The sequence below is a fragment of the Aythya fuligula genome, chromosome 9, assembly GCF_009819795.1.
Source record: "Aythya fuligula isolate bAytFul2 chromosome 9, bAytFul2.pri, whole genome shotgun sequence".
Lineage (NCBI taxonomy): Eukaryota > Metazoa > Chordata > Aves > Anseriformes > Anatidae > Aythya > Aythya fuligula.
The window spans coordinates 17,656,301-17,673,722 of NC_045567.1; the positions used below are offsets into that span (position 1 = coordinate 17,656,301).

The window sequence follows — 17,422 nt, forward strand, 5'->3', positions numbered from 1 at the left end:
CCTACCCTTTCACTAGGAAGTGACTAAACCTGTCATTTATGAACTTACATGAAAACAAAAGTACTCCAGCATGAGCATTTTAATCTGCTGAGCAGTAATTTTATTGCAAAAACTATACAAAAAGGGTACATGGGGCCCTGCTACCAGAAGCAGGGTACATGGGGCCCTGCTACCAGAAGCAGGGTACATGGGGCCCTGCTACCAGAAGCACAGCCACCCCTGAAACAGCTCCAAGCTGCTGCCAGCTCCTGCTGGAGGAGTTAGGTGTTCTGTGTCAGCTGCTGCATCACGAGGGCACAGAGACTCATCAACTGCAAGTATTCATCAGCACCGTCTGCCAGGCATTTGTCCACTTCCTGCAGATGGAGAGAAGTTAAAACCCTTTAAAAATGGTGCTGCTGGAGCCAGCTGTCTCATACCACAGGAGTGAGACAGCTCACCACATCACAAAAGTTTGCAGCTGTTTAATCAGCACCAGCCTCTCCAGCACTCACATCATACACCCATCTTAATTTTCCTTCCCCATTTGTATCAAAAAAAGCCCACACACAAACCTGCTTGAGTATCATTAGAATAATATGGCAAATCATTTAGTTTGACTAGATCTCGGTTCCTTCTCAGGAAGTTTTTCAGAACAGAAATTAAAACAGGAATTAGAATGAAAAACCAGAGTAAAGTACAGAGAGAAAGAAAATAAATTAACCAATGGAGACTGGAAAAGGTAAATTATTAAAGAGAACTCAAGCTACAGACTTACTGCAAGCTTCTCAACTATGATAGATTTCTGCTTGTCACTGAAATCGTCGCTCTCCACAACAATATCATGAAGCTGGTTTACAAGCTGACCGACAGCATACCCTTCATTTATGAGGTTCTGTGGCAGGGAAGAAGAAAAGGGAAGGAATTCAGCAGCAGAAACACCACAACGAGGAAAAACAATCTGAAAAATTCTGTCTAAACTGAAAGACCATCCTGGAACCTTTTATGGAACTCTGAGTGTTAGAGGGCAAGTCGGTGGTTTCCATAGAGTCCAGCCTGACAGTGACCCAAAGCAAGCACCTAGGGAAGACCAGGAGAACACGGCAGACATACAGCAGTAAGTTTGCCTCAATATTCTCCCAGCTTCTGACAATTTATGTCTGAGGGATTTTGTTAGCTAGAGACATTTTAAGCAGTTAGCCACCTCCAGTGAACCTGCCCAATCTCACTCTAAAATTAGGAAAGCTTAGCATCCACAGAATCACGTGGCGCAGCTTCACAGCCTTCACATTTTAAAGTGCAGCCAACTGTGATTTATCTTCTTCATCTGGTAGTGACTAGTTACAGACATACAGAGCACTGCAAGGCCAAACTTTTATAATAAAAATAAAAACCGTGGCAAATTAAAAATAGCTGGGGTTTGTTCATTTTCTTAATCAGTAGTGCCCAGTAACAGTAAATATTGGGGAGAGTATTCCATGAAGCCATTTAAGTAGACAGAAATTTATGAAAATAAAAAAATGCAATCTAGTGCACAAGATACACCCATGCCCTTTTACAGTTTCATGCAGACCCTTCTCATCTAACACGGTCTCTGTGTAACTAAGAAGGTGACTAGTCCTGAGACCAGAAGATGCAATTTTAATGTTCTGTGCTAAGTGTCTCACTAGTAATTCTCAGCTTATTTCAGTGTAACAGCTCCACATGACAGCAGTATAGCTCAGGAGAAAATCAATCACACTGGTAGCAAATCTTACTTGTAGCTTTCATAACTCTCTCTCAGAAGGGAAAGATCAGCAGCATACCGACTGACTGGCAAAAGACAAGCTTAGTGAAAGGGGCCTCCCAACTGACCTGAGGCCACGTGTTCCTCAGCTGCAACGCAGTAACAAACAATCCACAGGGCAGTGACCTAGAAAAACTCTCAGGCTGAAGCACTAAGGGGACTGTACCTTTGCCACTGTTTCCAGTCTCTCGAATGAACCGCTCTGGCAGGCAGACAGCAGTCCATCCATTGTTTCTTTAGGGATGATCTGTAATAAATTACATTGCTTACTTTCAACTTTGTATACTTAAAAGTCAGTCACAACTGAAGTCAAATCAGTATTTCATTCCTCAAAGCGGGGAACCACTCTCAAGAGACAGACCAGACCACCTTTTTTTTTTTTAATACAACTGAGAGCTAGTCTTTAATATTTGTCTTACATTGGTGATATTAAAGAGCTATATTATGACGGTGAATTGTAGAAGTCACATTCACAAATCAAAATTCACTATCACTTATTTGGGACACTAACTGGAGGACTTAATTTAAATAGGCAATGCTTTCTGTGCCATGCTGTGCCTAAGCAAAACAGCAAATTAATTTTCTCTGCAGTGATAAAACCAGGGACATAATTTAAAAAAAAAAAGGCACCCAATGCAACAAGATCAGTCAATAGATCAGAAGAAAAAAAAGTTGACAGATGCCATTGTTTAGCTCAGAGCAGGGAAGTACTGCTGAAATTCTCACCCCTCTACTCATCATCGTTCCTGTCAGTTGAGTGTCTGTGGACAGTTTGATTTCAAAGCTTCTTTATGAAACATGGACTGTAGCAATTGCCTCTATTTCCACTCCATTCAAGTGAAAACCTTTCAACACTTACAATTGGCTGTGACAGTAACACCTTCAAGGGAAGAATGTCCTTCCCTAAAGCCCATTTACTTGTCCAGTTCCTCAGCTCCATCAGTCTTTAAAAACCTGTGAGACTGTGTTAGTACCCTACTAGCAATGGTAACAAGCATAAAACCATTTATTTGTAATCAAACCTTGACCAAAGGCAGATAAAGGTAGCAACTATACTTAGTACACAAACACTTTTCAGACTTGTTGCAGGAGAGGCTGTAAAGCATTACTTACCCCAGCAATTTCAGTGACTATGTTCTCTGTGATCTCCTTCCCTCCCATTAAGCGAGTAGCACTTTGAAGAAAAGTAATGGCTTTTCTCAAGTCCCCTTCTGACACTTTAACAAGGTAAGAGACTGCCTAAAAGAGAATGTGAGAAAATGCAATATGTATACTGGATTTTAACTACCAGTGAAAGCACAACTTTCTCAGCAAACTGATTTTAGAACATCAGGTAATGCCTGAAGCAGATGGTCAGAGACAGACACAATGCCCAAGTTACAATGCAACCTTTCTGCTAATATAAATGCTACCTCAGGTCTAATGCAAACCGCAGCTCTCAGGACTAGGATTTCACGTTACAAATGTGTCACCGAACAGTTCTCAAGTTACTTGGTCTCATAGCTGAAATGAGACTTGGGACAGCAGTGCACAACTGTGCTATGATCCACACCATTTTACCCACACTTGTATTTGTATTGTAACTGTGGTAACTTGTATTACCCACATAGCTTTTAAGTTACTCTCTGACGAGTGAGGCAGTGGATTCAGATGGGGGCAAAGTTATATTCAGTGGAGTAAATTACACCAAGTTCTATCTCAGCCTCTTTTTATATGCTGAAGTACAAGTTCTGAACTTTCTTTTGTACTTGAACAATACAAAGGAATAAAAATTCTCTAATAGCATACCTATTTTGTCATTATACGTCTACCAGCCTTAAAACCTCACGGTGATAACCAAATCTTGGGTCAGCTGGAAATGTAATCCAGGAAGAATGAGCACTGGATACATTATGAATTATATAAAGTTGCAAGTGCTGCAATATACATGCTGGCAATTTCAGAACAAAATACTGATTTAATGCAAGTACACTGAGTTCAGAACAAAAAGCCCTACAGTTATTCTCTAATTTGCTCCAGTAGATATTTCTCTGATTTTAGGAAGACTTTTACAATTTCATCCTCACCTGCGTAAGGAGAATATTATCCAAATGATTTTATATACTGTATATAGAGCAATTGAAAAGTCTGGAAAAGTATGCTGACTTAGTCCCTTTCACTGCAATGCAATTATGCACCGGATTAAGCAATAAAATTACTTGGCAGCCACTCAGGTACCTCACTACTGATTTTCACATTTTCCTTCTCAGAAACGTCCAATAGCCTCTGCTGCTGGATTTTGTCTGACAAAGGTTTGAAGCGGAATTTGGAGCATCGAGACGTTAAAGGTTCAATTATTCTGAAAGAAAGAAAAATAAGTGCTTGCCAAATGATTACACAGCCACATTCATACAGATGAAGTTATTGCAATAGGCAAGGGTAACATAACCTTAAGACTGCAACACCAAAAACCAAAAGTTGAAACCTAAACAAAATAAAAAGAAGTACTGAACAGGAAGAGCAACAAGTCCGAAAAAAGTAACAGGTTCCTCACATACCTGCTGATGTAGTTACAAATAAGGCAGAAACGTGTTGTTTTAGATTCTTTTTCCATTGTGCGTCTTAAGGCTGCCTGGGCTGCTGAAGTCATAGAGTCTGCTTCATCCAGGATTACAATCTTAAAAGGAGGACAAGCCTTGCCACTGAAAGACAAGGAGACGTGCATTCTTTAGATCAAGTTAAAAATATCACTGCAAATGGTGAGTCACATGTTACTCAATATTTTTACATAACAAATAGAACAAATTCAAACATTCAAATATTTATGATCATTTTTAGTTAAAGGACTAGTATTTGTAAAGGGCATGGAAAGCAAACTGAGTTCCTACAGAAAGACTGGTACTTGAACACTGCAGAATTCCTCTAAAATATGTACTCATGCTTTAAGTTTCTTCTAATAACACAGCACTTCTTTTTTTCAGGCTTCCTGCTTACCTGAACTTCAAAGAATATTACAACAGCCTAATTTCAGGACACAAAACCATCTCTTGCCATGTAGTCCTGGCATGGAGTTTCTTCTTGATACTTTCCTCAATCCATTTTTTTACCACACACACGACTTTTCCTTTACAGGGCTTCTCACCTAATACCAGACCCTTCAGCATCTTATAAACTAGCACCCATCTTGCATGAGATGCTGCAAACTGAGCAACCTCAGCTGCAACCTGGTCTAGTGGGAAGTGCCATGCAGAGAGAGGACTGGAACAAGATTATCTTTAAGGTCTCTTCCAACCCAAGCTGTTCAATGATTCTATGGAACTAGAGGTACAAGAGAAGTAACATCCACCACAATTTAACCAAAGAAAATTTTCTGTGGTTGTCAGGCAACCTTTTTGCAAAGGCAATGCATCAGTAAGTCCAGAAGGCTCAGTCTTACCTTTTTCCCCTGCCTTGTTTGCTTGTGTAACATTAACAGCACTAGTAAAAGTTATTCAAACTCTCAGTATGAAACAACATGAACTCAAAGCCTAGCCAAAGCACTGCATTTGTTACAAACTTGAGACCAGTGCTGACCCATCTTTTATTAGAATTGTTATTATTTAGGTTAATTTTATAATCACACGCTTTGTCCTAAGCAAGAAACTCCATCCAACAGATCCAGCCTGGATTCAGCACTTACTCTGAACGACTTCCAGATGCTGTTAGCTGAGCAAAAGCCTTCACTTTTTCCCGGATCACTTGTATTCCACGCTCATCGGAGGCATTTAACTCAAGGACTCTTTGTCGGAATAATTCAGGACTGCAAAATTGTTATTACATTACAACATATTAGCTGTTAATGCTTGTAATGGTATGTTATAAAGTATATAGGCCAGAGGGCCTTTCTGAACTACAGGTATTATTTTTGCTAGCATTACTGAAAAACATGCTTTGTTGAAATACAGTTTAGATAATTAAATGTTAGGTATGAATTTCCATTAGCTATTTCTACAATTGACTCCCACACTGAAGAAAACAACAAAGCATAAAATTACACCTGTTACAAGGAAAAAGTAGGAAGCTGGGTTTGTAAGCTCAGAGCACTATATTATGTGCCCTTCTGCTTATAAGCTGTTAGCAATGTAGAGAAAACAGTTAAATCCCCAGATGTGGTAACTGGCAGTGGTCTGCCACTGCAACACTACCAGAAAGTAAATATCTACAAAATATAATAGAGGTAGTAGTTAGCAGCACCTCTGATTTAAAAATAAAAATTAAATACAGGGGAATTTAAATTCCTAGAATTCAGATGGGCACAGAACATGGAGTTGTCTAGAAGTTATCCTCTCCAAAAAACTACATGAGACAAATATTAAAGACAAGGGAGGGAAAAGGTACCAGAGTCAACATTAGATGAGATCACACCATCAAACCACCTTCTCATCCATTTTTTGCTTATTGCCTACTCTGAAAGCACTATTCAAAACCATGCAGATGTTAGAATTCAGTTGGTTAGTGTACACAGAGTTCATAAAAACTATAACATACTGAATTTCAGTCTGATATTACTCAGTGGTGCATAACAGAAAAAATATGACACGGACATTTTGTGAAGTGCCTAAAGATCTGTGTTTAGCTAACAACTTACTGAATATACAATCAAAATTTGAATTCCTTTACAAAGTTCAGTAAGGCACACGCAAGCCATTTCTTTTCATGCTCTTTTCTGCTAGGAACACAGTTGAAGAGACACAGGGTTACATGGCTGCTAGCCTCAAGGAAGTGTTGTTGCTAACAGCAATCAGGGATTTATGAGGGTCAAACAAGAAATATATTTCATTTTAGAACTGAACTAGAACATGAAGCTATTCCTGAACAAGAATTTAAAAGTATGAGAAAGTTTCCAGAAGTTACGTAAGAACAGGCAACAACCACAGGCACACGATTAGAAGACACTTGATAGTTGCTTATACCAAAGAACTTCAATTCCAGCTTACCCATAGAGTTCTCTGGCAGCTGCTAAAATAGTGGAAGTCTTTCCAGTTCCAGGTGGGCCATAGAACAACAGATTGGGAAGCTGGAACAGCAAGGCAGCATTAAAAAAAAACAAACACAAAACAGGAAAACCTACTGAAAATCTGAGCACCTGATAGAAACTATACACTCCTCCTGCAAAACAATATCAAATTCTAGGTCACTGCCCGCGGTGCTCTAAAGGAGGATAAACAGTTGCTGTTTATAAGACTGCACGAACAAGCTGTTATTTGGTGGCACCATCACACCTTCTATCAAAATAGACACTTTGAAGTCATATTTTATTTTGATATATTGCCTCCAGGTCAAGTGCAAGATTACTAAAGCCTACAGAACTCACTGTTATAGATATGACTGCAGTGACATGCAAATTTATCCAAGGATGCCCTTCAGACAGTCTGCATGCTACCAGCAGTGCAGCTGCAATGAAATGTGTCATAGGTTAACTACCTCATACCTTCTCAGCTCTGCCTTTGCAAGCCATTCAGAGCATTCTCTGCTGCCTTAACTCCACTGCAATAAGTACAAGGTAGGTTGTGAATGTCAGCACAATATTGCAGTGAGCACAACGCAGACATATCCTGAGAGTAATCAGAGAGATGCTTGCAAAACCTGACAGGAATGCATAGCACTGGCAAATAGTTTTCTACATCCACCCAAGAATTTTTCAAAGGAGGAAACCAGTGGCATTTCTCAAAGAGATTAGGTTAACTGGTCTCTTGAATATTTTCATTAATAACCTTAGCATGAAAACCAGGAATGCATTATCAAAACATACCAACATGGGTAGATGAAAGAAGCACAGCAAAGACTGTAGTAAGAATTATAGAATAACAGTTAAAAGCACAAAGCATAAAAGCTCACAATTTGAGAGACAGTTAAATAAAAGTATCTGCTAGATGTCTGGAATTCTTCAGCTGGAAATAAAATAAAAGCTGCCTTGGTTTTGTCTGTCAGTCAGGGAAGTGTTCCTGTGTTCCTGACCACTGTAACACAGCAGTCCTAAGAAGTTCACTTTCAATACAAATGCACAATTATTAATACTAACAAGGGGCTAGCAAGACTCCACCTAGAAAGCCACATACAGTTCAGGTCATCCTCAGTCAAGGATGATGAATCTAAATTGGGAAAGGTGACCAGAAGAATGGAGGGCTTATTTATAACAAATTACTTTTAAAAAAGTTAGCTCAGCAAAACAAGAGCTGAGAGGGAGCATCACTGATCTCCATAAATATATCAGTGCAACAACAGGGACAGAGAACTAAGTTGGCATAAAACCAAATTTCTGCAAATTAGTCACGACTAAAATTTGGATGAAAACAAGAAGCATAAGAGTAATAACTTTCTCTACTAGTATTCCAAGTAGTCCCTCTTATCACTTATCCAGTTGCATTTTAGAACAGCTGCCTTTGACAGTAGATGTTCCAGTTCTACATTCTTAGAACAAGAATCCATGAGTCCCCTCCAAACAACAGTAAAAAGACAAGCATCTCTGTCTGATTTATTTTCATCCCCTAATAAGTGTTCTACTTTTTAATAGTCAACTAAAGTTAGATTAAAGAATTTTATGCTCGATATAGCAAGCAACGCAGACAGAATTGGAACAGCAAAACCAAAGATATCTAAAGAGCAGCAAGAACTGCAGGAGCACATGATCCACAGTCAGAAAATAAAAGAGACAGGCCTTTTTGGCAACAGTATTCCATTTTAGCAACTAAGATAAGACACAGAACAGATGCAACTGTGTAGGCACTGGAAAAGTATGAGCAGTAGAATTTCAGTATTTTATAGTAAATAAAACCATTACAAGTTTTGCCCTCTATCTGCTGATCGTTTGTTAGTTGGTTCCCTGGTTAATAAGTAAACAGTATTCAACATTAACACGTTTTTTTCCAAGTTTAATTAGACACCACAATATTATTGCCTCTCTGTGTCTTTTTAGGGATTTCTGTGAAGAAATGCTTACTAAGTGACAGCTGATAATTCACCAACTATGTTAGGTTAGCATACTGTAAGAGTAGATGTTTTGTGGAGCTGTGTTTGCAGCACTCCTAGTTTCATGCCTCTGTGCTAAATCACAAAACATGCGTTAGCAGGTAAGAAGCTTTAATAAGAATCTATGCTTCCTAATTTCATTAAATCCATACTTTATTACTGTTTCAACCCCTTTTATGCTCACTTCTCGCTGAAGTTATCACCAGTATTTACACTGCTTTTTCAACAAGCACAGCCTAATCCTTCATGTAACTGAGGTAGTATTTTTAACAGACGGTAACCTGATCTGTTACCCCCAGCAAGCTTGAAAAAATGGATAAGCAGGATACCTGCAGGCATCACCATATTTATGGCAGTTACTACATAGAGCATAAACGCCAAGTCCTTTTCTAGAAATTTCAGTACAAGTGAGGATATAAATTGGAATCGTAATCCTACCCCTAACTCTCTTCTCTGTAAGATATAATCAAGTAACTGAAAGTTAAAGAGTACTGTAACATGTCAGTTTCTTTGCAAAAAGCAACATTAAATCAACAGTCCTGGCAGGCAGAAATCAATTTCTCCATTTCAAAATCACCTGTACTCTGGTCTTTCCAATTTATAAGAGAGATACGTCATGGTTTTTAGAAGACGTGCCCTATTTAGAAGCTCCCAAACCAAGGCTCACAAATACTTACAAGACACTTAGTATAGAACTGCCTCTCCAGTTCCAACAATAAAGTTTAAACAATGCTGTAAGTTTGTGTCATGTGTTTTGTCACAGCTGTTTCTTTGATCTCAACAGATCTCCGAAGTCAGTGAGAACTCCTGAAACAAGTGTCAGGCACTTCATTCCTTAAATTAAACTTTTGCTTCTGACATAATGAGTTCTTTCAAGAACTAAAAAAAATATCTACATTTTAAAAGCATCAAATATTTTGAACTACTTGCATGACTTTTTTCTCAAATGACTTGCAGAGTTTGGGTAGCCATGGTGAAATACAAAGCCTGTAAGCACCTTACAGACAAGTTATAATTTGTCTTTTTCAACTCAGGAGGCAAAAAGTCAGCACAAGGTTCATCATCTGAGAAACACGGCTGATCCAGAAGCTGCATGGTTTTAAATAGCTGCTGCTCAAAATAGAACTTGACAACCCATCACCTAAGTGATGGTACAAGACAGATAGGTCCAGACAGAATAGGTGGGAGTACCTCAGCTCTCTCTAGCTGTCAATAGTTCCTTACTAATTACCAGACCTACAGATACTAAAACACAGAAGTGTTGCTGCTGAAACCTGTATTTCTAACACTACATGATGTGACAAGGTCACGTTACAACAACATTCCTGAAGTAAATTAAATCTGGAGGCATGAACTAAACAAATCATAAAAGTCTTCCCCTGTTTTGTCATAACAGCTCACTTTAGCTCCCTACACTCCAACACAAAGCACTTAAGTCTTTGCACATTCTGATTAAATGAACATTTTCGGATCAAACAGTCTCAAACTAGTCAAACCAGAATTGCAGAGCAAATTGTCTCAAGGTAAAACTTTTGAATAGCAGAGGCTACAAGTGCATATTGTGCATCAGAGTTCAATGCAAGCAAAAGGCTTCCTCCATAGAACTCTGAAAACTCAGGAACTAGCTGAGTAACAGTGTCTAGAAAACAAAGGCTCCTCCAGACTCGAAATTATTACCAGGATGTTTTCCAATTAAGCTTTTGCAGAAAAATTCCAAACTGCAATGTAAAGCTGACAACTTTACAGTGAGACCTGGAGACTGGGAACATCCGAAACACGACACTGCTCCCAACACAATACCAGGAAGTCCCTTGGCTAGTCTGGAAGCGTTATCACTGCCCCACCAGCGAAGGGCAGGCATTTTTCCTCAGCACTGGCTGGTTTCTATGCTGTGACAGCCGTTATCACCGCACTCACATCGGCGCCTTCCAAGGACTTTTTCAGCACAGCGACCACTTCATCCTGGAAGGCGACTTCATCCACGTTCTTGGGGCGACTGAATACAGAGACACGAAACGCAGTTCGTTATGGAACAGAAAGAAAAGATGGAATAGAGGGAAAAAAAAGCACACAAAACAGCCATTTCCCTTTCCGATGACACTGATACCAAAGAATTACAGCTGGGGCCAAAATCCCTGACAGGAAACCCGCCCGGTGCCCCTGCCCTGCCTCCTCTCAGGAAGCCGTTTGTCTCTGCCGACCGTGAACAGCGGCCAGAGCTCATTTTTAGAATCCCAGCCGTGTTTCAGGGCAATATTTTGCCACTTTTCGACCCAAAAGCCTTCTCCTGAGGAGAGAGAGCCCTTGAGGCGTCACCCCGGGTCCCCCCCGGCCCTTACTATTTCTCCACCCAGGGCACGGGCCGGGGTTTTTTGCCCTCGCCGCTGCTCCCCGCCGCGCCCCTGTCCCTGGCGGCCGGGGGCTTGGTGCTGATGGCGGAGGGGCCCTTCAGGAAGGCCTGCATGGCCCCGGCTGCGCTCGGCTCTTTTCGGCTCTTTTCGGCTCCGTTCGGCTCCGCTCGGCCCCGCTCGGTTCCACTCGGCCCCGTTCGGTCCGGCCGCCGCCGAGCCGAGCCGGTGACGTCACCGCCGCCCCGCCAGCCCCTCTCGGCCGCTTTCCCGCCAAGCCGCCCGTTCCTCCCGCCCACGGCCAATCACAGAGCCCACACCGCAGGCGGGCCCTGACGTCACGCCTCGCGACTAGGCGCCGCCCGCCGGCAGCGCCGCGCCTGCTCCGCTGAGGGAAGGGCCGGGCGCCATCTTGGCAGCTCCGGGCGCCATCTTGGTACCTCCCCTCAGGGCGGCCCCGGGGAGGGGCGGCCCTCCCGATTGCAGCTTCCTCAACAGAAATAAAGGAACAAAGCACAAACAAGCGGCGCCGCGCCGCAAGTTGGCGGAGGAAGGCTTCTCCTGTCGCGATGTGAGAGCTGGTGCCTGGCCCCGGGGGGCTGAGGGGCGGCCTGAGGGGGGTCTCTGGAAGCGAGCCCAGGGCTGTGCCTCAGCCCTGTTCCAGCCGCCCTCAGTGCTTGTACGGCCTGCACTGCTCAAGCCTTCCCCGTCTGTTGTTGCCATGAGAGCAGCTCCCCCAGGTGTACGGATGCGGGGGTTGTATGTGCAAAAGTTACCAGTTAAGCCAAAAGGAATCTTTTTTAATTTCCCGTTTTCCCGTTATTATGAATAATTTGCATTACAGGGAGAAAAAAAAAAAAAAAAAAAAGATTAAAAAATGATGAATGTGATTGATGCCTTCTCTCTAAAGGACTCCAAAGCATCCCAGCAGATGTGGCAGTCACGATGCACACCCACATTTCATCTTGTCCTCCCACTACCTACCTGTTCTATGTGTAAAAATTAAAGCAGTTGTGCTCCCTGCAGCTGCATATTGAGTGAGGCGTGCTGCTTCACTGATTCCCCTTGGCTGCTCCTGAGCACGAGGCACGGCCAGAGTGGCCTGGGCAGCCGCAGCAGGCATCGTCCAGAACAGAACCTGTGCAAGGGCAGAGTGGGCTGGAAGTGGTCTCTATGGCAACAGATGAACAGGCTTTGGAAAAGGGGATGCAGGAAAGAATTGAAGCTGGAAATAAATCATTCTGCTGGCAAGACAAGCCTGTAATCCTTGTTTGGGCAATTTAAATAAGCTGTTTCCTTTCATCTAGAATTCTATCATTGAAACATGTCTTGGCAGCAAGAGATGCCCATACACACAACTCCTGAAGTTGGCCTGATCCTGACAAAAATGCAATGCTGTTTTTTCCGACTCTGATTATATTTGATACTTCCAAGCAATGGTGACTTGGAAATGGTAAGGATGTATAAGCAGCTAGACTTGATTAGTTTTCTTTCTGAAACTGTATAAAGCATTGTTATGTTTTTGAGGTTTAATTCCATTTTGTGGTTATTCTGTCTTCTCCTTAATGGGGCCACTTCAATGTCTCTAGCACTTGAGGATTTTATCAATTATGTCTGAACCTCAGGTTCAGTTCCACAAAGGAAGTTGCTGTCTGCTATATTAACATAACTTAATAACTTTTTATTTCATTACCTTAGCAAAAGCAAAAAAAAAAAAAAAAAAAAAAATCCAGAAGGAAATAAGTGATCCCAAGCTATTCTCTCACTTTCTCTCACTTCTCCCTCCCTGTATAGATACAAGGACTGAATATCACACTTGCTGAATTCTGCATTCATCTACACTCTAAAGGTGCAATAGATGAATCTCAAATGATTATGATGTCCTCTCATTTGCTTGTCTCCAGGCTTTCCCATGGTATAGATTTTTACTTGTGAGACTCATCTGTGCCCCTCAAATGCAGCCCACTGAAACTGTCTACAGTCTAGCTAAACTGTCTTAAGACTAGTTTAGCTTTAAAATGCTAATCACTTGGTGCATAGTGAATTTGTTCTTTAAAGCACTCTAACATAATTGACTGTGTATCTATAAAAACGCCAGACAGCTAGTAAAAAGCTTTAAAAAATAATTGGTTTTGTTTGTTTGTTTTTTTTTTCCTCTTGAAGTGTGACAGAAACATGTTCGGGGGATTTGACTTTTTTATCAGACTTCAAGCAGGAGAAATGAGCAGTAGGGGGGAGTCAATTTGAAGCAGCTTTGACATATATAATTTATAATGCTATTTATAAAATGTATTAAAAAATATCTAAGACAATTTTAATTCATAAAGGCATAAAACCCAGGATGTGTTGGTATTTAGAAACTGTAATACCCCAGTGTCAGATGTCTCAATAGCGATACTGATTGCAAGCAACTTTCTTCATTCTCATCCTAGCCAGGTCCTCCAGCCACATTTGAGCCAAATACCTCAGGTCTAGTTTCACCACTGGTTCAAGTAGATCCGTCAGCTCAGTGAGATGATCCGATGCGTTGCACTACTACTACAGCAAACAGGAGGTAGGAGTAGGAACATAACGTGGGTAAGGAGGTGAAGAATATGCATTTGGGTTGCAAGGAAGTTTTCTGGCAACTTGGACGGATCTAAATGGGGAGCCTGATCCCATTCCTTCCTAGTCCTCTTTTGCTGACATTTGTAGGTGTACAACCATGGAATGGAGGTTCAAGAGCTCATTGGCTGAAAAACTACGTAAAGGGCTAGGGAGAGAAGCAGGGAAGAATAACTGATGAGGGGGAGGACTTCTGTCTTTATAAATTACTCTGCCTGGTGCCCTGGAGGCCTGTCGATGCATCCATCAGTGTAGAGCTGAAGCCAGTTAACACTAAAGCTTTCTGGGAAATAAGCCTGGGTTTTTATCTTATGACACTGAAAGTGGACAAGTGCCTTCCTTAAAATAAACTACATAATAAGATAATTTAGGAATTAATCTGATCCTAAAAATTCAGGATCACTGTCCAACAGCTTTACCCAAAACTCAGGTTCTGCTTTTAAAGAGTAAAGATGCTAGAAATTATTTAAAGAAATGAATGCAATGCAAATAGCTATATACTGATTTTCTTAAAACATTAACAGCAAACATGTATCTAATGACTTTCAGCATTAGAAGATGTCTGTCAGAATTCTGTAAGCAGTGCAGAGCAGACTGAAATTGGCAATTTTCATTGTGCAAGCTGCATAGAGAAGAGAAGGTTCAAAGCAGGATGGCAAGAACGATAAAAGGTACGGATTGGCTTTTTTCATGAAGAGAGTGTAACTAGGACAACATTTGGCTCCACTCAGGAAACAGTGACTGACGGTTATGATCACTGTACAGAAAGTCATGGCTAAGATGGAGACTGTGAATAGGGAATTATTCATTCCTTCTCAAGGTGCAGGAACCAGAGGCCTGAAATTGAAGTATCAGGCTTTAGAGCTAAAATCAAAAGTATTTTTTTCACACAACGCAGATTTAAATTTGAATCTTGCTACCAAGCTTCATGGCTATCAACAATATAAATAGATTCAAAGATAAGTAGAGAGATTCATGAAGAAATAGAGTATTAAATATAATCAGGCAAATGCAAACTGAAGCTCTGAGAGTCCAAGAACCACAGAGTGCTGCAATTGAGAAAACGATTTCTGATGAGAAGGGAAGAAAAGGAGACAAGCAGAGAGCTTTGCTAAAACTAGCTTCTTCAGCAGACTCTTTTTCTTCAGAACAGATGTTAGAAGCAACTATGCTCCTTTTCTAGTGAAGTAGCTGAAATGCAGCATCTGATCCAAAGCAGGTCAGGCTTTGCAGAAGCCTCTCCAAGAGGCTAAGTGTGAAGGCAGGGACCCAGGCACTACTGGGGGAGCTGTATGTGGGAGAACAAGTGAACATGCAAGTTTTGGCCGAGAACCACAGATTTGTTGTAGGAGCTGACCAGGAAGACAGTGAAAAGCCAAGAACAGACAGTGAAACGCTATCAGTGTGACCCGCTAAAAAGATAAGCAGGAGCACTGTTGGCTGAAGTGTTCCAAAAAGAACAAACGTAAGAAAACTTGAGTGATATTGTCCTTTACTGAATGATTTAGGTTACAGAAAGGAAACAGCACTCTTGTGCCTTTGTAGATATGCATCAAAGAAGTATGGGACTTATTTACCTGTTTCTTCTTCTAATGGAATTGTACTGCACATCTGAAGTCCTGCCATAACCAGTCAGAAGTGGTGACAGCATAATTACCTTTCCTAATTGTGCCAACAGTGTTCCAGTTCTTCCCAGCCAGTAGTAGAGCCCTAGTCTTTGATATCAGAGAGTCTGTAGACAAAAGTTAAGGGAGGAAGAGTCATAATGCAAAGGTATTGCATGCTTGCAAATGTGAAAGTTGGGAAAGGGATTCTAAACTTTTCTGTTATTCCATCAGCTTGCCTTTTTTTCTGGTATGAGGGAGTCCTCAGGGACACTCTGAGCACCAGAAGTTAGTGATGTGGTTCTGGAGGGAAATTGCCTGAAAAACTGAGAGAAGGGTGAACCTATAAGGGTTATGTAGGACTTGGGAAGTTGAAATAATACAAATGAAGAACATAGTTGCATGGCTGGATCTCATTTTTTTAATGGCTTTTCTATCTCCGTTGTTTTTTAGAGATAAAAGAAAGGGATGTATAGTTATATAGGATGAAGAAGAAGGAAGATTAATCCATGATTTTTTTCAGTGAGACTTCCCCTTTCCATCTGGAGAGGCCACAGGATCTTGTAAACAGTTTTTGTTTGCAGTGTGCAATTTACTGTTTATTAAAGATGCTTACAATGCTTCTGGCCTCAGCTGTTTGATTCAGAATCTAATAAACGGCTGCTGATTTGTCAGGCTTTCACTCTATGGAGAAATCAAGCTGTTGCCTGTCGGCCATCATTTTAATAGTGGAACTGTGGTATTTGTACAGCCCCCAGCCCTGCTTTCTTGTAAGACTCATGCCTGAAATATAAATCATCATCCTCTGTACCTCTACCCCATATATATTAGCAAGGACTTTTATCCTACTGAGAGAAAGTCTGTGTTTGTAGTAGTCAAAGTGCTGGCTCAATTTCACAAATATGCTGAGCACCGCAAATGGTTACCATCACAGTGATGGAGTAAGTTGCTTCAGCATCTTTGAGTCATTCCTTGAGTGATAGGTGCAGGGCTTCCGTTTCTCTCGTCTCCAGGAGATCCCTATATTCAAGGCTTCTTTAATGCAGTCCCACTGATCTCAATAGTGCAAAGAAATCATTCCATGACTGATAAAACTGGTGGAGTGTACTATCCCATGGCTGTGTTGCGTAGCTCAAACCTTCCCACCAACATAACCCCAATCTCCCCCTTTTGTTTATTATAACTCATGGCACACTCATCTCAGATTGAATCCTATGTAACCCACCCCACAGCGTAAGCTGAGCAAGGAGCAGTCCTTGCTGTGGCTGGCTGTAGACTGCCATGTGATGACTGGCTGTCTGGTATGTACATGTTACTAGTGAGCCCATAAGATAGCCTCAAAACAGAATTAGCCAGCCCTCATTACATCCTTTCCCCTTTAGGGCTTTGTATGCCTTGTTAATTTCCAGTGAAACCTACAAGAACATATTTTTGTTTCCAGAATTACATTGCAATCGATCAACGGGTTTGAAGACAACTGGAAAGCAGACTAACATAGCAAGAAGAAATAATAAGAGAAAAAGGATCTTAAAATAGCAAGTGTACTTGTGCCTGTAGTTACTGATACTGAATAACAATGTTGGTGTACGAGCATATGGTCTTAAAATAGCTGGGAATAATTTTAGCTAGAAATAATACAAAGGTTCCTAGCTATCCTTGATGTTCTTGAACAGCCTTGCTGTAGGAGTAGTGAGAGCAAACCACTCTCCATCACCATCTACATCTACACCACTTCTCAATGAAGTTTAATTCATTTATGAATGGGACTATACAGTGTCCTTGCCTGCAGAAAGTAAAAAAAAAAAACAAAAAAAAAAAAAAAAAAAAAAAAAACTATAACAACAACAACAAAGTATGTCAAGTGCCTGGAAATGTGGTGACTTCTGTAGTCCTGTGTTCCTGCCTCCAATCTGTGACCCTGTGAAAGGAAAATAAAAATAAAGCATCCCAGATGTTTCAGACTCCTCCAGACATTATGGCTGGCTGTCAGTCTGCCTTTCTTTCTTGATGGCATCTCTTCCCTTGTTGAGGAAATCCTTTTAACATTAGTCAAAATCTTTACAATTTGAACTTTGCTCCCTAGATGGGCTCTGCTAGAAGGATGATCTCAGAAC

General features: G+C 41.1%; 1 protein-coding gene across 1 annotated transcript; it reads right to left on the reverse strand.

The window, feature by feature from the left end:
* Positions 1-166: 166 nt before the first annotated feature.
* Positions 167-11,322, reverse strand: RFC4 (replication factor C subunit 4). Its single transcript, XM_032193737.1, has 10 exons — positions 11,092-11,322; positions 10,670-10,748; positions 6,721-6,800; positions 5,424-5,543; positions 4,303-4,446; positions 3,983-4,103; positions 2,879-3,004; positions 1,932-2,012; positions 758-874; positions 167-356 (listed from the first exon to the last, which is right to left on the reverse strand). The coding sequence occupies exons 1-10, from the start codon at positions 11,214-11,216 to the stop codon at positions 261-263; spliced, it is 1,089 nt and encodes a 362-aa protein (XP_032049628.1). The 5' UTR covers positions 11,217-11,322; the 3' UTR covers positions 167-260.
* Positions 11,323-17,422: the final 6,100 nt, after the last annotated feature.

Coding starts and splice junctions, on each gene's coding strand:
- RFC4 (XM_032193737.1), bottom strand. CDS start 11,216: ATGCAGGCCTTCCTGAAGGGCCCCTCCGCCATCAGCACCAAGCCCCCG. Junction 4,447..5,423: donor GCATCTGGAAGTCGTTCAGA/GTAAGTGCTGAA, acceptor CTTGTCTTTCAG/TGGCAAGGCTTGTCCTCCTT. Junction 357..757: donor TCATAGTTGAGAAGCTTGCA/GTAAGTCTGTAG, acceptor CTCCATCTGCAG/GAAGTGGACAAATGCCTGGC.